The following is a 22021-nucleotide window of genomic DNA, read 5'->3' as shown; positions in this document are numbered from 1 at the left end:
GATGTGTGTTGGTGGCTGTGGTTATGACTGCTGGGAATGTTGAATGGAAGGAACAAACAAACAAAAAGATTCTGTAAATGTCTTGATTTCATGGGGTGGATGAGGAAAATGAGGGCTGGGGGAAGATCCTGCCCTTCTGGCGAGCATCCTTCGTGGTGTGGCAAATTGCTGGGGAATGAACTTCTGTTAAAAGCTTCCTGGCAAAGAGGAGGGAGTGGCAGTAGGGAATTTTATCCTGACTTTTATATGTTTATTTAATTTTTATTTTTTTTTTTATTACATGAACAGGACGGTGGAAGATCGTGTAAAATGGTACATTGGCAACTAGCAGTTATTAAAAAAAATGAGCTCAATGTCTCTATTCTATTAGCTGAGTAATCTGTCATATTGCCCTGTAATAGGTCATCAAACTGATCATTTAATTAAACAGCCTGTTGTAGTGTGTATACATGAGTTATGGTTGTGATTAAGATCTCAGTTTTACTGTAGCCTAAACATATTTCTCTTTTCTTCCCTTGTATCAGCTTCCTGATAAACCATTTAGTTTAGCTGTCAAATATGTGGTTAACATGGTTTTTCCTTGAGTCTGTAATATTTGTAGCAGATTTTCATGAGAAGTGTCTGCATCTGGGAAGGGCTTAATGAATTCCAGTCCATTTTATTAACACACAAATGGGCACAAGAAAGGACAGAGAATGTTATGTGGTTTTTATAAGATCCTGTGCTCTGTATTCATTAATGCATCTCTGATTGCTCTTTTAAAAAATTTGAGAGTTAATATCAAACACACAAACCTAGATAATAGAAAAAAAATAGATTCTATAAGACTCAGATAAATCCATTCAATCAGTATCACTGAGCAGGTTTCAGATCCCTGTTAGAAGAGGAATGGAAATTGTATTTTTTTCTTTATTCTACGTAAACAGTGCATAGTAACTGTGGTCCCTCTGAAAACAAAACTGTAGTAACATAGTAACATAATCTCTCTGAAAATAAACACCTATGGAGCTGGAGAGCAGAGGTCTGGGAGAGTATTGAGATACTCACCGGGGGTCAGAGTGAAGTAGTTCAGGGTAAAAGGATTAGGAAAAGAAACATAAAAACAAACGTATAGCACATGATTAATTTAAGTGAAGAGATGCTACAGGGCACCTTGTGGTTACCAAATCTTTTACAGGTACTGCTGTAACCTGTAGCCACTTCTTCGTGGATCTTTTTTAAGAGGGGCTTTTTTTCCACCTCCCTTTTCCTACCATTTGTGATGAAGGCTCTCATCTCCATCCTCTCTTTTTTTGCAAGTTCTTTTTTTTTTTTTTTTTAGAACTATTTCTGTTTTCATTTCCTCTATTGCCTCTGTGGGTGGCACCTGAATCTGCCCTGACACTACTTCTGCCTTCTTTACTTCATCTTTGAAAATCTTTACTCAGGTGTCTCATTGCTGCCTGAAATATTTCTTTGTAAAGAGGAAACCTTTCACTTCTTGTCAGGACATCCCTTTCTTGTCCTCCTCCTCTCCAACCATTAGGACCATTGATTGTGTTTGGACAACCATCAAAGTCTTTCTTTTGAACATTCATTGGGGGGATATTTTATGTATAAGAAAGCACAAACTTTCCAGGTTTAATGTTACAGTGAATCTGATTTCGTCTCTCCAATCATTCAGATTTCTGTCAAAATCATCACAACTCTGTTCCTTGGGAGAAGTTTTTAAGATTAGTTTCTTTGAGAAGTCTTTCACTGATTTCTTTCCCTTTGGTTTAAATATAGTCAGGAATGATTATGCCATGACTTCTGTCTGTCTCATCTGACTTAGAGAATTAACTCATTAAGGAAATGAACTTTTTTTTTTTTTTTTTTTTGTTAGGAAACTATTTTGCAAATACTTTTGTTCAATATTTATCTAATTATTCTTGAGTCCCTGAGACACAACCTACCTGCTCTGATTGCAGAAAGCCTCTAACATGTGTCAGTGTTACGTGGGAGAAACATCAAGAATATAAATAATTTTTACAAAAGCACTTTGTCTCATAACAAAAACACAGCTAGAGGGAAGATGATTAATCTGAAGTGACTGCCCGATTTGATCAGGATAATTTTGTAGGAATGAAACAGGAATTATTATCTAGAGTTATAGCAATGTTTCTTAAGAATCAAAAATAGGTGTTGATAGAGCTAAAGGAAAAATAATCAAGTTGTAGGGACTCATAATAGTAATGAAAATACTTCTCTGATTGAGCATGTTATAAGGTGTAATAAGGGGACCCATCATTTGCTCCAGAAACCTGAGATCCTGTCATTAGCCTTTCCTTGTGTCTGATTTTTACTCACTTCAATTTTCTGAATGTTTTACTCATGGCTATTGGGTTTTTTGCTTGGTTTTTTATCTCATATATTTGATAGGAGACTGTTATCTTATCTCTGCCTTGTTCTCTTAAATAGGATCCTGCCTGACTTCAGGACAGTTAATTTAAGGTCCCCACATAGAGACAGAGTGTAATTATTTAAACCTGTGTTACTGGACACTGTCCAAAAATGCTCCCATATTTCAGGAGCAGATTAAGATCTGTTAGATAGGTTAGTGAGCAGATGTGGGAAGTTGTGTAGTTTTACCTGTGGCAGCAACCAGTCCTTGATGTGAGCAGATGGGTGATTGAAAAGCAAGGGCAGCTCACTGTGAACCTGGAGCCAAATGTTCCCTGGGATTAATATCATGAATGCTGTAATTAATACACTTGGCAAACAGAAGACATCTCTCCAATAGAATTGTGAAGTTACTTGTGCTTTGTTATGGCTTTGAATGAAGGGGAATGTAGATATTATGTCTGTGTATATCTATATATCTGTTTTTGTTTCTTTAGGTTGTACAGTGCAAACCTTTGGAACCATCTCTGGGAAGATGAAGCCTCCAGTAGCAGTAGTCTGGCTTGGAACCTTCTTATTTTAAGAAAACCTGGAAATTTCTGCCCATATTTGCCTATTCCAACAGAAATCAGAGGACAATGAGTTATTTTTGTTTTTTGCATATTTTCACACTATGTAACAATTTTTCTTCCTTCTCGTTCTGTTCAATGGGAAAAACTTGAGCCAGTTTTGCAGCTGATTGTTACTTCGCCACATTCCTCTTACTGAGCCAAATTTTTGGAAACTACACCCAGAGTACATCTATTTTTATGTCTTGGTGGTTGTTTTTTTTTTCTCTTTATGTGACACATGTCACTTTTTATTCTGGTTTGAACCTGTCCTTTTGCGTTGCTGAGTAGCTGCAGAATCACTCAAGGAATTAAACAATTTCAGACTTACAGAAGATGACTCACACGCTTCAGAAACATTTTTATGGCTGCACTTGGCTCATTAATATAGGAGTTTAATGGCAGTAATATGAGGTATTGTATTAATTGTTGCATACATTTATTACCAAATGACTTGCACAGACAGTGTTTCAGATGCCGTGGGCCTGATCACAATAACCAGAAGTGTCCTGTTTGCAAAGGGGAAAACAAGATCCCTTTGTACACCGACAGCAAGCAGATGAAGTGGCTCGCAGTTTTGGAAGTAAGGACTGACCACTGTGAGAGCTGGAATGGATTTTTCTGCTTGAGGAAGGGGAAGCTATGCAGCCTGATGTTTGGGTTGATTGTAATGACTCTGGTGATGGTATCCTACATACTGACTGGAGCCAAGCATGGCCTGCTGTTAATACCGTCTCCCTTCCATTACGGAGCTTTTGCAAGCAATCCAAGCTTAATGGACAATGAAAGCCTTAGTGACATGAAAGACCATTACCAGCCTTCAAAAATGAATATTTCATATGTAAAGGATTACTCAAGCATTAAATTAATTATTGACACCATTACTTCAAAGATAGAGTTTATCACGAGGCAGCGCCCCGATTTAGGAGAACTGAGGAAACAAGAGCCACATGTAAGTATGAATTGAAGCACGTCTTAAACTGCTTTGTATTTCCTTATTTCAGAACTTTTGGATCAATCTTTTACCTACATATCAAAAAGTGCCACTGCTTACATGTTCATATAGTGATTAACACCATCTAGAGTCTCCTGATTTACACCATCTGTAAAGCTGACACTGTAGATCACGTCCTTCTGAGTCATGGGCAGAATGGATGTGTCATGTAAGTGGTCTTGACACTTGAAGCAAAAAATCAGGCAGTATTCCCATAACTGTACATCCTCATTGAATTTTTACCTTGTCTTATACAAAATCATTGTGACTTAGATCTACCTGTCACCTTAAATGATAAATGAGAAAAGAGGCTTTCTAATAAATGCTTACCAGTGTTCCTTCCTGCAAACCTGGTCATTGCACACCTTGTATTGCAGAGCTAAAAACTGGAAGGTAATTTGATCTGAGTATTACATGTTTGAGTTTAAAATTCACTTCCTGGGGCTGGAGAGGAGTTGGAGGATTATCGAGGCCCTTTCTGGCCTTAAAATAAAAGGATTTCTAAATACTTCTCTCTCAGTCCAACAGTTTGTACTGGATTTGGTTCTGGTGTCATTAGAAGCAATAAGTGGGGTCAGCTTTGTATTTAAAAAAATAAGAGTTAAAAATATCCACGTAGTGTTTCTATTCTCACTATGCTAAGCAAGAAAATAACTGTTGGTTGTTTGCTGCCTTGACTGAAATTGTTGTTCTTTATGTTGCAGATGTTTTCAGTAATTCCTAATAAATTCCTTCCAAATAGCAAGAACCCTTGTTGGTATGAAGAGTACAGAGGGAACACAACCACAGACCCTTATGCAACAAACTCTTATGCACTGTATTCAAAGCGCTTTCGGATCTTCTTCGATTACCTCAGGAAGGTATTTTGGAACCACTTGTACCATTACAAGGGCAAACACTATCGCCTGCGCTGCCTGCCCCATTTCTACATCATTGGCCAGCCCAAGTGTGGCACCACGGACCTGTATGACCGGCTCAGGCTGCACCCCGAGGTCCGGTTCTCAGCTATCAAAGAGCCCCACTGGTGGACAAGAAAGCGCTTTGGTGAGTGAACATGTCCTCTGGTATCCAGGCAAGTTGTGTCTCCTAAACTTTCGTACACATTTGGGATGAAGTTTATAGGTTTGCTCCTTCTTGGCTTGCCCAGAAACCACTGGAGTTGATAGTTTTGAGAATTCCAGGTGGCGGATGCTCGGGACGTTTCAGCCTACATTTTGGGTTAAACCTTTCGAGACCGTGCACGTTTCATTTGCTTTGTTTGCAGTGATTTGGAAGATCTAGGGAAAAAAAAATCCACAAGATATTCGTGAACCCTGTGAATTCGTAAAGGCAAGAAGACGAGCTACTAGGTTTTGATGGGGGAGTTGGAGAACAGCAGCAATAGTTTTGTGTTGCAAAATTCTGTAAAGGCTTTCTCACATGAATAAATGATGGGCTAGTATTTAAAATGTGAGTGGGTTCAGTCTTTATGGTTCAATAAACACAGCTGTGATAGGAGCTTCATTAGTGTTGCTGCTTCAGTCAACATTGAACAGTCAAGATGCTCTGCATGAGAAATCTCTCTCACGCCAAGGAACCTTCACATATTTTCGATGTTCTTTTCCTGGGTGACATCAATATTTCATGAGGTCACCCTCTGTCTCTGAAGGAAGATTTGAGTAGCTGAGGTTACGGCCAGCTGAGCAAAACGCATCCGCCCCTCATGATTGCACCTTCAGAGGCTGTCTCGGGGCAGTGGGGCTGAGCACGTTGTTTCATCGGTCTGAAGTGTTTATCTCCTTCTACTGCTCTCTTCTCTGGATGCCAGGGAAGGTCAGTCTTGTGGTTAGAGACTAGATGAGCCACAGAAGAGCCATTTTCAATTCCTTCCTGCTGTGTGCTTAGTGGCTCCCTCCAAATGTGGATGAGTATTCCACCCGGGCACTGGATTTTCCCACTGAGTCTAGTTGATCAGTGCTGGCATGCCCTCACTTTGTATGACTTTGGTATCAAAGATGACAGGCTTTTCAGTGATTTTACTGTTTCTGAGAGGAAGATAATGGTTATTTTAGGGACATCTTTGTTTCTGTTTTTCATTTGCTGTTGCTTCATGGCAGACACTGCCTTGGGAACAAGGACAAACTTAATGCTGTGGGGAGGATCACTTGATGAGGACTTCAATCACTACTTTCCTTTGGAACTTTTTTAAGTTTTCTTGCAATGGGAAAATATCTCTTCTAATGAACTGCTGTGTCTACAGGGATGGAAGGCCACTTTCTGAGGCATTGGGACACCTGCAGTGCTGCTTCTGTTCTTTGTTTTGGGGTCATACCTTAAATTCTTTATTTCTCCTGCATGTGGTCTTGTCATTGCCATCTTTCTTTCCCATGTCCTGGATCCCAGAAGAACCTTTGAGCTCCTGCAGACAGGGATTTGTTCCTTGCTGCTTGGTGGGGAGAATTTCCCAGCCACAGAGAGGGGATTTCATGATTTTGCTGTGTTCATAGATTTTCTATTTTTTCCCTTTGCCAATGCCATAAGAGAGTTGCTAAAATAAGTATTTTAAATATTTTATAAATACTTTCTGTAAACTAAGATTTAAAGCAATATGATGAAAATACAGTTTTGCTTTTGTGATAATTTGGACCAGTTTAAGAGACACTGGAGGTACCCATGTGAACTGAGGAGTGAAACCAAGTCAAACAAGAGAAGCATCTTCAAGCTCCTTGAAGAGCCATGAAAGGGACTCGTTCATCACAGTCAGCAGCTGACTGAAGACAAAACATGGAATCATAGAATAGTTTGGGCTGGAAGGGACCTTAAACACCATTTCATTCCACCCCTTGCTTTGGCAGGGACACCTTCCACTAGCCCAGGTTGCTCCAAGCCCTGTCCAACCTGGCCTTGGACACTTCCAGGGATCCAAGGGCAGCCACAGCTTCTCTGGGCAACCCGTGCCAGGGCCTCACCACCCTCACAGTCAAGAATTTCTTCCCAATATCTCATTTAACCTTGTACTCTGACAGTGGGAAGCCATTCCCCCTTGCCCTTGTCTAGAGTCCCTCTCCAGCTCTCTTGGAGCCCCTTTAGGCGTTGGAAGGGGCTCTAAGGTCTCCCTGAAACCTTCTGTTCTCCAGGCTCACATCTCCCCACCTGGATCCAGAGCAGAGGGGCTCCAGCTCTCAGAGCATCTCTGTGGCCTCCTCTGGACTCCCTCCAACAGGTCCAGATCCTCCTTACACTGAGGCCCCAGAGCTGAACACAAATGATAAGGATTACCTCCTGCTCTGAAGGTGGAAAGTCAGATCAGTGAAAAAAGGCCATTTTAGGCTTGGACACTTTCCAGTTGAGGATGCTGTGCTGCTGAGTCTGGGTTTGTAGATGCAGACACTGTCAGCAAAGCCAGCTGTGGAAGATTTTGTGTTCCATGAGAGTGCTGGCAAGAAAGGCTGAACCGAACTGATATGTTAAGCTAAAATGTTTTATCCTAAATAGTTCTCTCCACTTACATTAACATCAAAATAAATGCTTGGAATGAATGTTGGAGGAGGAAGCACATCCAACCTCACTAAAGCAAGACTAGGCTCACTGAAACTCAGAACTTGACCTACCAAACAGGCAGAAGAATGCAACAAACCAGGCTGGAGTGCACATAATTTGAGAACAAGGGTGAATTCCTATCTCTGTACTGGCATTCACAAACCCTCCACTTGCACAGTCTTGTGGTCAGCCACTGGGAACCAAGTGCTGATCCTTGAAGAGAACATTCTTTGCATAATTAAATTTTTTGAAGTTGTTTTGTAAAGCTTGAGAATGAGGAAAGATTGCAGAGCTTGTGATCTCATGGGAGAGGGATCTGTAGAGATGACCTTCTGATCATCTCAAGCTCTCTGCCACTGAGAACGAGAGATTAAGTTTGCTCCTGGTGGCTTGGTCCTTTCATTCTGCCTCAAAAGTACATTACCTAATGGTTGCTATTTAAAAATAAAGGAAAAAAACCCAACCAAAACAGAGAATATGACAAATACACTAACAAGTGAAACTGAGACGGCCGCCTTTGTGAGCCAGTGAGTGGATATGACTCCTATGCTCCTGGCTATTAACTTGGTTTGGTTTCTAACACTTACTCTGGACAAGAAAGTCTCTTTGTTCAATGGCATCCTCTGATTCAGTGGAGTTTTATGAGACTGACTAATTTCAGCTGAAGTTTAACAGGCCTCCGGGGAGGCCCCATTTTGCAAATCACCGCTTTCCCCTTCTGCTGGGGTGGTTGATGCTCCACAGGACTTTGTCCCAGCTTGACTGTTCCTCTTTCCTGGCTCCTTGCCATTGTTTCTATTCCCAGGAGTGGGGTGGCAACAAACCAAGGCTGTCTGTAGCACCACGCTTGCACTTTTTTTTTTTACCCTCGAAACAAGTCAAAATACACTGTTGAACTTTCTCCTACCCTCATTAAATCCCACTTTCCTAAAGGGGAAAATCAGAGGGAATGGACAAAAGAACTCCCTTGCTGAGCTTTGCTCTCGCATAATTGATAATTATTGGCCTTGTGGGAACAAGAAAGGGAGAGCTGAGAATTCCTGTGTGGGGAGGACGCACAGCAAGTGGAGAAGTGAGACTAGATTTGGAAACAGGAGTGGAAAGAAGAGTATAAAAATCACAGATGTGGCTGAAGATGTTGAGATGTGGAGAGAAGGCTGAATACTGAACACACCCTGAAGTGTAGAGAAGGAGAGGATAAAAATAAGACACCACCATGGAGTTTTATTTTCATACCTGTGAAAGAAAAAAACATGAATGATTTCCCAGTGTGTGTTTATTTGCATATTTGGCATCAGCGCCTGTTCTCATTCTCAAAACAGTAAATCTAGTGGGAGTTCCAATATTACTTCAATTTATATTGGTGCAAAGGAAAGTAGGATCTTATCTTTCATATTCATTCCAAAAGCTAAATTTAGAAGAAAATAAATGCAAGCTATTCATGCAGGAACTATAAAGCAGAACACTTAAAATACTTCCTATCACTGTGAATTTATGGTGTAATCACAGAGTATCTCGAATCTCAGCTACTTCATTATTGGCACTTTTGTCTGAGGGTTGCACTTCATCGGTGTAATTTTGTGCTGATGTTGGCTGGCTCAGGGCCAGCCATGTCCATGAATCTATCTTGGCTTGCACCAGTGGTTAATCTTGCCCTGCTGTTGTTATTATTGTTGTTTTTAATTCTATTTTTTTTTTTTTTGCTGTTTTTCAGGAATCATCCGTCTGAGGGATGGATTTCACGACCGCTACCCGGTGGAAGATTACCTTGATCTGTTTGACCTGGCAGCACATCAGATTCAGAGCGTGCTGCAGAGTGAGGCAGTGAGGGAGCGTGGCAAGATGAACAACATCATCATTGGTAGGGCAAACACAGCCTCTGAAATGCATCTCTGTGCCTCCACACTGGCAGAGTTCAGAGCTGAGGCATGAGAGGGGTGTTCTCCCACATGTGAATGGTTCTCAGCACAGAGCCCCCGACTTTGGCTTTCTTTTGTCTTTTCCTGGAGGGTGGTTACTCGCTTAGTTAAAAGGTTGTGATTATCTTTAGAAAATGCCAGAGCAATTACCCGATGTCTGATGAACATCGGCATTTAATTAATGTGTTTGTTTTTTTTTTAAGAATGAGAATGACCTTGGTCACTCCTTCAAACACAGTTTTCATTTTGTTTTCATAGAATCATTTTGGTTGAAAAAGCCCTCTGAGATTATCGAGTCCATCCATTAACTCAGCACTGCCAAGGCCACCACTGAACCACGTCCCCAAGTGCCTCATCTATGTGGCTTTTAAATACAGTTATAAGACATTTGCCTTTAGTGATGGAATTGTAGCTTCATGTCCAATTGCTGTAGTAATTGCCTGGATAACACACTAACTGTGGTATTATGACACCCAGTGGGTGCTGCTGAAATCCTGCATCTGATCCGATAGCTCCAAGTGGCTCTTTTTAAGCTCTAACATAAGATATTGATATAATATTAATGGATATTAAAATTAAATTACCCTAATTACCATTACAAATGGCCTAGAAGTGCTGTTGTCTTGCACCTTGTGAAAAGTCTGCGGTTAGCACTGGGCTCTAGGGAAGGATCCTTGGACTGCCTTCCATGACACCCAGTGGGCTCATCCACCATTGTCTGTGGGATATTAGTTTACAGTGCCCACGAGGAACTCCAGAAACTTCTAAACTCTGCTTTTGTCACTTCCTAAACCCAGAAAACTTGAGGATATGAGAGTTTTACCAGTCTTACTCTGTCACCTCAACATTTCCCAGGGAAACCAGATACATTCCATGAAAATATTAGTTGGGCAAGTGGCAGCTCCCTGTTGATAAAAGACTTTTCAATAGGCTTGAAGTCAGTATTCTACAGAAGATAGAGACAAGATTTTTGCTGCCTGCCCTCAGAACTATTGGGGTTTTGGTCTCGTTATAACCAATTAAGTTTAACCTATTGCTTCCTTGATGAGGTGGTGATGGTGGCTTGTTTAAACCAGAGACTTGGCTGCAGTCCCATTTGCTCAGTACTTCCCCAGCCTCCTTTTAAGTTGATCATTCCCTTTATGACATAGTCAACATTGAGCAACGTTTGCAAAATGGGGTCTTAAGAGATGTTGCCATCAAGGACATCTGCAGATTTTCCTCCTACTTACAATATCTCCAGTCCTTTCATGGATGAAGTGCTTATACTAATTAAATTCACTAATCTAATTGGCAATGTACATCTTTGATTACTTACCTCCTGTTGCAGCTTTTTCTAGAGTTCACTTTGTGTTTCTCTTTCCCGTGGTCTCATTTCTGGTTTCATTAAGGTTCTGTTCCCTTTTCTTATTAAGTTTACAGGAAAAATCTTGAATGATTATACTCATTAAGGCAGCCTTTTATGACCTTGGTAAAAAAAAAACAAAACAAAGCCAGCTGGCCTAAAATGGATCTGTATGAATATCAGTTTTGCTTAGAATCTTCCTTTTCTTATTTCAGATGGCTACAAAGAAATCGAATTAAGACTGTAAGCATTTCAGTAGTTCATCATGTTACATTATTTTGAAAAGTTAAGCTTCTTTGGATGTTACACATAGTGGGTAATAATTGCATTTTCCAAAATAAAACCCCAACATCTGCTTAGAGATGGAGCAGAGAGGACAGGGCCGATCCAGCCTGAGGCGTGCAGAGCAAGACTTGTTTATTTGGGATCATTAATATGATAAATTCAGAGGAATGACTTGTGAAAACACAGTATGACGTTAATCCATTAATGACTGAATAAGGAGGTTATACATACTGTCTTTAGGCAACTTAATAGGCAATTCTTTAGGCAATTCTTTAAGTCCATAAAAAAAATAAGAAATTTTGGTTGCACTGGAGTAATTTAACGTAGTTAATTGTTGGTGTTTAATTTATCTCATGTTTAGTATGGCCTGTTCTGTTTACAGATATTAAGTCTGTATTAGAAACCAGAAAGGAACACTGTCAGATTGTCAGGAATATTTTTTTTTGGCTGTTTCAGAAAATTAAAATTATAAGAGTCAGCAGAGACCAGAATGATTTAGTTTTTTTTAATATATATATTCCCCCTCCTCCCCCCCCCATTTAATTCTTGACAGCCATCTTGTGGGAAGATTTGCTCTCTTGAGCCCAGGCTATCCTGGGCTGATGCATTAGAGGAACACCTTGAGTCCCTGTTAATGCTTTAGCATGATGTGGTTGTGTGCCTGTGATCTTGGGTTGGACTTGATAATCTTGGAGGTCTTTTCCAACCTTAATGATTCCATGGTCTGCAGATGTGCTGCCTGCAGATTTGTGGTGGTGGCAGCTGATCCAGCTGACACCATTTCTGTGCAGTGTGGGCTGTGATGTTAAGAGAATCTGTCCCTTTATGTGTAAATGCACTGGGGTTTTTTAGTTCACACAGCACATGTGTGAGCAGGTGTTCTTAGGTTTGGAAACTCTGCATGAGCTAATTGGGATAAATCCAGTAGAACATCAAACGTGATCAGAGAACAGGGCAAAGAAATACGAAGGAAGATCTGAAAATCTATTTGGAGAGGAATAGGTGGCCTGCTGAGATCAGAGACTTTAACTACTTTGGAATGATTTAGGCAAACACCTGTGATGGAGCAGTCTAAGTCCAGCCAATTCTGTCACAGAGACATAGCAGGGACTTCCCAAGGTCGCTCTGATCCCTGGAGTGCACTATCCTGTAAATCCCTGCCTGCAAGTGCTCGTGCCTGTTTGCATTTTGCCATCTCCTGACAGCTCAGAAGGAGCTGCCTGATGTTTTTGTGGTACAGCTGTCTCAGCCCTGGCCTTATATTTAATCTTTTGTGTTTCTGCTTCACCCAGCGTGGGAGCTGGGCTAATTGAGTTTTAATTGACAAGGCAAAGCCCACTGATGATTAGGCAGTGCTTTTGGCTAATTAATTTAGAATGGAAAAGCAGAGCTGTTGTGGACACCCAGGTTTAGCCAATGGACCTGATCACCTCCTTCTGAAGAGAGGCAAAATGAACATGACAGAAGATTAATGTGTTTTCTAACAACTACCAGACTTTATTAATGAATCACATTATGTTAAGCTGAAGTTTGGAGCCAGTACCTTTCTCGTGTTGTGTTTTGACCATCTTTTAAAATCTCTATTGGACTTTCCCAGCAGAGGAAAGAAGAAAAAGGGAAATCATGTGCAAGTCCATGAGCCTACCACATTGTTATTTTTTCACCTCATTCCTTTTGATTTGAAAAAGCTCATTAACGAGAATTAGCTCTCCTTAGACTGTCAGAGAGTGGAAGTTTCCAAAAAGCTTCCATATATGTTTTATTAAAGAGTAGTGTGCCACATAAATGCCAGTATTACTTAAAAAGACAGGGAAGATTACAAAATTCAAAACACCCTATCAGATCATTTATTTAGCAGCTGAAGCATCATCTATCTCATTCTGGCAGAGATGTTACTGACTGGGTTTCTCCCTGCAGCATTGCATCCAGAATGAGCTTCTTCAGACACCAAGGATATCACAATCTAGCATTTAACCAAATATGCTACTTATTCTATACACCTCTTGTCTAATAGTAAATAGTTGACTTATTTCACATTAATAAATTATAATAATATAAATTAATAAGTCTTATATTTAATTATTCTTATCAAATATTTAAAAGCTCAAATACATAATTCAGCTGCTTTTAAAATATTTCCTGTGAAATTTTGAATTCCACTGATTTTCCTGATTATGTTTTCAACACTGTTGATCAACAGGAGTGGTGGTTTTCGTGGCAGGGGGTGGAACGAGATGATCTTTAAGGTCCCTTCCAACCCCAACCATTCTGTGATTCCTCACTGGAGATTGTGCTAAAACCTCGAGCAGTCTATTGCAGCCCAGACTAAATATATTTGCATGTGTTAATCACCAGCAGGAAGCAGTGTGGTTATGGACAGTAATATGTCAGGTGGGATTCCATAAGACCTGCCTTAACCATCCCTGCATTGCCAAAAGTACACGGCAGTGGGATTGCCCTGGCTCTGGGGAGCATTGGCCAGATCAATTTGCAAGGACTAAGATACGCTGAAATTCATAGAGTCAATTTTGATCCGATTCCAAATTCAGCCAATTTGTACTCCAGTGCAAAGAATGAAGTGAGTTACCAGCAGAAATGCTTTTTACTTCCAGGGGAGGCCAGTGCCTCGACAATGTGGGACAACAACGCTTGGATTTTCTTTTATGACAACAGTACTGATGGAGAACCTCCCTTCTTAATCCAGGATTTTATTCATGCCTTCCAACCGAATGCCAAACTTATCATCATGCTGAGAGACCCTGTTGAAAGGTGAGCAAGGATCACGTTGCTGAAGTGTGTAAGAAAATTTTCTTCTTATAATAATTTTATTCCCTCTTGCTCTCCTGGATGCAAGGACACATTCACGTGGTGGTTGAGAGAGCTGCTTGGCTTGTGATAAGAGATGCCAAGGGGTTTTATTCTGTGTATTTTGGCACATGTAGTTGTGATAACGTTTTAAGGAGAAGCATGTGAATGTGAGTGCCATGAGTGCCATGCATGGATACCTGAGCTGCTCTGAAAAAAAGAATTTCTAGGTTGCCAAATGCCTGAGTGAAGATTCCCTGGTTCTCAACAGGGCTCACTTGGCTGAGGAGGGCACTGCATCTACAGGTCTCAGCATAAGTGGTCCTTTGAAATGTTTAAATTCATTTCAGTAATGAAGTTTATGTTTTCATGGGGCTTGCTGTTCAAAATGATTAAATAATGGTGATTAATAATGGTGAAATATCTCCAGAGTCAGCAAATGATACAAAATTTTATTAAGTCTTAAAAATGCTTGGTGTAACACTCATGTAAAGATTCACTGGGCAGTTTTAGCCTGTACATCCAACAGCTACTCAGGAGTTCACCTTTGGTCTTCCTGACTTTGTTTGCAGGAAGAGGGCCCTGCTTTTGCCAAGGAATGGCTGTTTTGAGGGACATGATGGAGTCATGTTAACCAGGAATGCCCAGCTTTCTCTTGGACTTCAGTTTTTCTCTCCAGTCTTCCTCCAGATTTCTGGGGTATTTCTTGCCACTGTGTCCTCTAAAGAAGGACAATAATGATGAGGGTAGTGGGGAGGGTGGAGGGGATGGAGGCAGAGTCCAAAAGGATCAGACCCAAGGGGGTGTAAATTCCTTTTCTCTGTAGCTTCATAGGGATATTGGGGATACTTGGGGCTTCAGTGCCCAAGGGCAAAGCCTCAGAAAAGGGGTTTTCTAGAAAACTCAAAGGAAGGAGATGCAGATGATGGTGAGGACCAGGCCCTGGTGGCAGTGGGAGAAGAGCAGACACAGGGTGTTTGTGCAGTAGCTGCCCAGAGTGACTTGGAGTGGGAAGGGATGGTGCTTCCTGACAAGCTTTCCCTTTTCTGCTGGTGACAGGCAGAGGTGTGGGAATGCTTTCCAGCTCCTATACCAGCAAATACAGCTCTCAACTTTAATGGCATCTCCTGACCTCAGGATTTAACAGATGGTAATTTTATGCAAGAGAACTAGCTGAAGTGCCTTCCTCACGTAAATTCCCCACAAACTCCCTGATTGCTCTGTAATGTGGGTGTAGCTCTTTGCCAGCTTTAATAGGGGTGAGAGGAAAAGTCAGCTCCATCTCCATTTCTGTATTTATGATAAATTGGTTCCTTTTTGTTTACAATTCCCTAAGTTGCTGGCAGCTCCTCTGGACTGCAGGAGCAAAAGCAGCCGTGGCAGAAGGGGCAGTGGGCATCCATCGGTGATGCTGGGCAGTGGGGCAGGTTCTCTGCAGTAGCCAGCAGGACATGGGGCTGGGACAGGCTCTGATCTAACCTGCACAGGGTCAGGCCTTTCCCCCAGCAGGGGATATTTGGTGGACATCAAGGTTTCTGATGGTGGATGTCAATGGCATCCTTATTTCATTGTGATGGGTAGTCGTGGAGGGTAAGGACTTCAAGTAGGTGGAACAGCTGAAATCTTAATCTGAGAAGGTTTTATTTCCAGGTAGATGTCCCCAGAATTAAAAACAGATGGAAAGAAAAGAAAAAGGAAAACGGGAAGAAAGCCTCAACTGCCCTGCAGAGGGAGAACTTGTCTTCAAGAACGTAGTTTTTCATAAGATGTCAGCAAGTCTTTAAAACGATGCATTTATTTTAATGGGTGATCAGAAATACTAAGCATTCATATTAAAGCTTTTAAAGAAAATTGCAGCCAGGGCCATGCTGTACACGATGCCTGCTGGCTGATTTCCCCCAGCAAGAAGCCTTTCACCTGCTCTGCTGAGAGCAGTCAATCCCCCCTCCCTGGGACAAGCTGGGCAAGCCTGAGTCTCGAGGCACACACTTTTCTACAAGCAGGAGGTGCTGTTGTGTGCCTAATTTAGTTAAAGTCAGTTGACTTGGTCCCTCAGCTTCTCCCCTTCTCCTTTTTTGAATTAATATAGAGTCTCCATTTGTTTCATATGGGAGTTAAAGTCCCGTTTTTGCTGACATAAATAATGAGTGCAGAGGGGCTATTCCTGTGCTTAAGTGCTTTGCTGGATTAGGGCCTAAACTTTCTAAATTAAATGATGTATTTTTAAGTACCTGTGGAAATCTAGGGAAGTTAAAGAATAAATAAAGACAATACAAAGGGTTACTGCAGCAATAAATGCCTGTGTTTTTTTCAAAAAGGCTGAAAGATATCTAGGATTTTTGGAATTTTGTCGAGAGGTGAGTACTATGGAGGCATCATATCTGTGCTGCAAACACACCTGAGGAAGTGAGTCTGTCTCAAGTGTTACAAAATTGTCTTCAAAATCCTGTGGTAGTGTTGGGGTTCTGGTCATAGTTTCTAACTCTAAATACAAAAGTTAAAATATCATGTTCAGCAGATCTAATATTTAAGCCACGTAGGAGAATTTCCTTTTTCTCTTTGAACCATGTTTACCTTGGAAAAGCTTACTCAAGGTTTCAGGGGTTAATGATAAAGTTGATATTTTCCTTGCCTGTAGGTTTTGGGTTATTTCACCACCACCACCCTCCCCCCCCTCCCCCCCCGCCCCGAAGGAATTTGAAATTAGATAATCTTTTTTAAGCAATTTTAAACCTTGTGCTAAAAATGTGCAGTGAGGGGATGCTCTTCTGCTGTAACTTAGAGAAATTCCTGTTGCTGGTGGCTTTTGCTCAGAGCTGAACATGCCCCATGTCCTGCTGTCCTCAAAGCTGGAAGTGTTTGGGGAATGCAGCACTATGGACTGTAGCACAGATGGGAACCATTCACCTACATGCAGTATTTCAGCTTAAAAAAACATAGGAATCAAGAGATGGAATGCTGTAAATTGGAAGTTTTTGATGGAAAGGCAATGTAGGATTGGAGGTGGAGCTTCCTGTAAAAACTATGAAATCTGGACTCTTTCTTGCTGTTGATGGTAGTTAGCTTGGTAATTATATAAAAAATTACTCTTTCTAACCCATCCCATTCCTCTGTTGGTTTTGAAACCAACTTTAAGCTTTTGAGAAAAGGGCTGTTCCTGTCCATGGCAGTGGGGAGCACCAAGTACAGAGGGGCACCAACATCAGCAGAGACCAGTTCTACTGTTCATGGAGAACACGAATTTAAAGTCTATACTTTTAAAAAATCTACCTTCAGGAGAAAATATCGGCTCCCACAATCACTAGGGTCAGGTCTTCAGGGATGCTGACTTTGAAAGTGAGGATGCTGTTAAAAATTGCCTGAAGTGGATGTTACTCTGAGCTAAAACCCAATAAAATTAATAGAAAAGGCGTCCCCGGATGAACAGGGTGTGTAAGGCAGGTCATGTAACTCATTGCTGTTGTCATGTAAATAAACCCTTCCTGTCCTCAGTCACTCACTGACAGGTTTTCCCCTCTGCAGGTTGTACTCCGATTATCTGTACTTTGCCAGTGCCAATAAATCCGCGGAAGATTTCCATGAAAAAGTGGCAGAATCCCTGCAGCTCTTTGAGGGTTGTGTGCTGGACTACTCACTGCGAGCCTGTGTCTACAACAACACCCTGAACAACGCCATGCCTGTATGTATCTCCAAGAGCATTTGATTCTTTGCTTGTTTATTGGTACCCGGGGTCAAGGTTAAGGTACCAAAATTAGTAAGGTACCAAAGTACTGTGCAAAGAAGCGGCAAGAAATCAAATTTCTTCCCCTTTTCATTTGTAAAGCAGATAGTCAAAATATATATATAAGCATGTAAAAGCTGGTGTGGAGGCTCAGCTGTCTCCTCAGCCTGTTCTCTGCTGAATGCCAGCAGTAATAATACAGTCTTTCTATTGTGCGAGCGTATGGAGAGCACATTTAGTGAAGATTGCAGTTTAATGTGTAAGCTTTCTGCAGATGTTTCCAAAAAGTAGCTCTGGCAAGGATCTTTGTGGTACCAAATTGCCCCAAAATCGAAATGAATTATGTGGAGCATAATTCTCAAAAAAAGGCTACCAATAACTAGCTAAATTTTTTTTTTTTTTTTAAGTTGTGCACATCCGAAAATGATAAAAGGACACACAGAAACTGCTGGCAAGGAAATGGATAAGTATTACAGGCTCAGGATTCCAAAATTCACAGTTTTAGTGTAGAGCTGACATCAGATTTGCTTGAGGGTGAAGAATAATACGGAAGAGATTGACTTGAAATATCACATCTGGCCAGTTTGCCATTCAATCCTCTTTTATTTGTTCAGGCTGTAAAGGATTCAGGGGGAATAGTTCCCTCCTTTGCCTCTGGGCTGAAGTTATTGCCTCCTCCACATGATAAAATAGCAGTAAAAGAGTGTCTTGCACAGGCTGGAGCCCCGCAGCAGTTGGGCAAAGAGGACATTCCTCTTGCTTACCTTGGCAGGTGGAGTGGAGCCTCTCCTCTCTGATTGCAGCCTCCGGGACTGACACCAGTTGCTGCTGGCCAATCTCACTGTATTTTCCAGCCATCTGCTTGCACAAATGCGTTCAGAGAAAGGCAGAGAGAGAACCAGGAGGAAAGGATTTTCCTCTTATCTTCCTCCTCAGAGTGCAGAGCCAATCTTTATTTGTTGTCTTAGGCAGTCCTCTGAAGAAGGTGCTTTTGGAAGTGAGCAGAAGAGGCTTCTTTCCACAAAGCCACAAGCAGGTGTTCATAATAAAACCCAAATGCTCACTGTGTTCCTCAATGGCCTCTTTTAGTTTCTTCTTCAGCCAGGTTTCCAAATCTGTTAAGTTTGTAGTTTGCTGTGTGTTGAAAAAGTAAGAATTGTTTTCCCCGGTGAGCTCATTAGTTTGTTAATTCCATGACTATGCCAGAAAAGAATTGTTTTGCAATTTGTTAATATATTTCAGAAACGAGAGGTGTCACAGACATCATGGCTGCTGATAGATGTTAACTGTGAAAAAGGGGTGTTTGCCAGCTTATCCTCACTTAGAATCAGTGGAAAGCATATTACCCAGAGAAAGGCATTCTTAGCCAGGGTGATCCTGATTGTGACCTTCCAGTACAAGGAGGGAGCTACATGGAAGGTGGATAAGGACTGTTAAGAAGGGCCTGGAGTGAGAGGAGAGGGGAAATGGCTTCAACCTGAAAGAGAACAGATTAGACTGGATATTAGGAAAAGAGTCTTTACTGTGAGGGCCCTGGCACAGGCTGCCCAGAGCAGCTGTGACTGCCCCATCCCTGGAAGTGTCCAAGGCCAGGTTGGACAGGGCTTGGAGCAACCTGGGCTAGTGGAAGGTGTCCCTGCCCATGGCAGGGGGTGGAACTGGATGAGCTTTAAGGTACCTTCCAACCTGACCATTATGTGACCATATAATTTTATGAAAGTACAGAAATGGACTTTCATGGAGGGGAAAATGGCTTGGGAAAATGGCTTGGGAAACCCTAGTAATGCCTTTGATGTATAGTGGGAAGCACTGGAGCTTTAAAGAGAAGGAAACAATCTGGTTCAGAAGAAGAGCAATGAAAAAGAAGTCAGTAGAACACACTGTATAGGGAAGAAAATCAAAGTTCTTTCTCATCCTAAGAGAACTGAGAATTAGAGGGACATATTAGTTAAAATTCCTCTTTCTGGTGAAAGGCTTTAAAAGGATTCTAAACCCAAGTGGGAAAGCACTGTACTTTCAAACTATACCATGCAGACAACTCTTGTCTGTCACTCACCTTGATCTCCCAGGTGTAAGAAAAGCAAAACCCATTAAGAAAAAACCATTGAGTCACACGTTTACCCCAGTGTTCAGTGGAACGAGGCATTGACTGTGGGCTGGAGTGCTGCCCTGTCAGTATTACCCCATGTTAGCCTGAGGTTTTAATCAAATAAGATGTTTCAAATCCTTGTGCAGCACATATATAAAGAAGCCTGCTAAATATGGAGGCTTATTGTTGCCAGCAGTCAAAAATGCACATCAGAATCACACATTATGATAATAATAATAACAACTTAGGAATGATTCAAAATATGGCTTATTCTACTGGAATTTAGGTATCAGTGTAGGTCACGGGTCAGGATAAGAAGTGAAAGACATTGTTGTCTGCCTTCAATGGTTCTGTGGTAATGTGACTTGAAGACATTAAGTCTCTTTTATGAAAGATGTTTAAGACTTGGGATTCATGTTTCTCTCTTCTGAGCCTGGCAGGATTTAGAAAAAAATATTTATAAATGCAGTTGGAAGCTGGACTATTAAGAATACCAGGCTACCCTTTTTGTGTTTCAACTTGTTATGTAAAATTGAGGAGGGAAGAAAAACAGAGATTAGGGCAGGACAGGCTGAAAAACTGCCTTTTCCCATCCCTGGTCTGACATAGTCTGGGGCTTTCATTGTGCACTCAGACAAGGCACCATTAATGCTGCTGAGCAGCCACTGCTCCTGCAGCTTAGACCCCAATCTAATTATTGCAATCAGAGGATGCAGCAAAATGCACACAAATCTAATTCCTGGCAGAGAATCAGCATGTTTGTGCTATTCATGGCAGTGTGATCTGGTGCAGCTGATAACCATGGAATCATAGAATCGTTTAGGTTGGAAAAGATCTCTTGGATTGTTGAGTCCAACTTGTAACCCAGCACTACCAAGCCCGCCACCAAACCATGTCCCCAGGCACCACAAGGTGAAATCAGGTGAAATCAAGGTGGAATAAGCAGAGTTAGGGCCTGGAGAAGGTAACAGGACTAAGCATCTTCCCTTCTACTGGTGTTCACCCAGGGGCTGATGTCAGTGTCTCCATTTCTGGGATTTTTGCTCAGAAGACAGAGGTGAGTGTTGGTTTCTCACTGCTGAAACTGTCGTAAGGTGAATTAATTTTTTGTTTTTGTTTTTTTTTTTTCTTACAGGTAAGGTTACAGGTTGGGCTCTATGTTGTGTATCTTTTGGACTGGCTGACAGTTTTTGACAAAGATCAAATCCTTGTTCTTCGCTTGGAGGACCATGCATCAAACATGAGATACACCATGCACAAGGTGTTCCACTTCCTGGATCTGGGTAGGTGTCTTCTGGCTGTTTTAAGTGTGAAAAAACATTATTATCCTTCTTTTAGGTCATTTTTGTTTCATCAAGAGACAAAAGAGAAGCCTGGGAATCTGGCTTGAAGGATACATTGATTTTGTTGCCTGGAGTCAAGCAAAATTAAAACTCTCAAACTCTTATAGAAAGGCTGATGATAGAAGATCTTAATAAGAGAGTATCAAGGAAAAAATCCAGATAATTCAGAATGTATGGATTTATTTCACCATATGGAAGCCAGTTCTGCTTCTGAAGGCGGTCAGAGCTTGTTTGTCACGGGCCTTACGTAGATGCAAAGTTATCACACCCAATTTAAAGTAATTGAAGTGCTACCAACCCAGAATCTAAATCTGAGTATGATGAAAGGTTGTGTTCCCAGCCGAGGAGAAGGGGAAGTTGTGTTTTTGCTGTGTTGATTGAGACATCTGTTGCTAATCCTCGGAGAAACGCTGGCAGACAAAATGTTGCCCAATGTTGATTTGACAGTAGCAAGAGAATGAAAATGCAGCTGAAAAATAGTCTGTCTGGTCCAAAGATTGGTCCAGATGATGAGAAAGTTTGAGTGTAGCAGACTGAACAGATGAAGAGCTTGGCATCTTCTTCCCGAATATGGTTTATGCTGGAAAAGTCTGCAGGATTTTATCTTGCTGATGCACATTTATTCCTGGAATAGGGGCATCACTACCCCTGTGTGCCACTTTGAGCCCACTGACAGCCCTCAAGACAAACAGAATATGGCCTTAATTCACATCATAAAATGAAATAGCAGTAGAAAAGAATGGCAGCTCCAAAATGGATGGCAAGTTGTGTTCAATGTCGTTGTTGTTTTCTGAAAACAAATATTTTCCTCCAGAAGTGATTTATGCTGCTTTTCATAGAGATGATTAATTAATGGGAGAGGAAAATGTATTATTTCCATAATTACTAATAGTGATTTATTTTACTAATCAAAGCCTGTATTCAATATTCCAAAACATTGTTGCTGTTAACAAAAATTACATTTGTCTTCCCCTGGCAAACCTTCTGATGTAGTCGTTAGTCTCCTTTAGCACGGGCATTTTTTGGTGAAAT

General features: G+C 41.3%; 1 protein-coding gene and 1 long non-coding RNA gene across 4 annotated transcripts in view; one reads left to right on the top strand and one right to left on the bottom strand.

Moving 5' to 3' along the window:
* Positions 1–22021, bottom strand: part of LOC127477212 (uncharacterized) — a 629249-nt gene that overhangs the window by 523404 nt on the left and 83824 nt on the right. The window lies entirely within an intron of this gene.
* CHST15 (carbohydrate sulfotransferase 15) overlaps positions 1–22021 on the top strand; it is a 68736-nt gene that overhangs the window by 46060 nt on the left and 655 nt on the right. For all 3 annotated transcript variants that reach the window (XM_051801168.1, XM_051801165.1, XM_051801166.1), the window contains exons 2-7: positions 2859–3921; positions 4668–5007; positions 9197–9343; positions 13644–13800; positions 17359–17515; positions 20782–20929. In XM_051801168.1, coding sequence (XP_051657128.1) covers positions 3379–3921; positions 4668–5007; positions 9197–9343; positions 13644–13800; positions 17359–17515; positions 20782–20929 — 1492 coding nt within the window. In that variant the 5' untranslated portion in view covers positions 2859–3378. The remainder of the gene's footprint in view (positions 1–2858; positions 3922–4667; positions 5008–9196; positions 9344–13643; positions 13801–17358; positions 17516–20781; positions 20930–22021) is intronic.

The sequence above is a fragment of the Manacus candei genome, unplaced genomic scaffold, assembly GCF_025592945.1.
Source record: "Manacus candei isolate 608988 ecotype Guabito, Panama unplaced genomic scaffold, ASM2559294v1 h1tg000050l, whole genome shotgun sequence".
Classification (NCBI taxonomy): domain Eukaryota; kingdom Metazoa; phylum Chordata; class Aves; order Passeriformes; family Pipridae; genus Manacus; species Manacus candei.
This window is presented reverse-complemented; position numbering and strand designations above follow the sequence as displayed.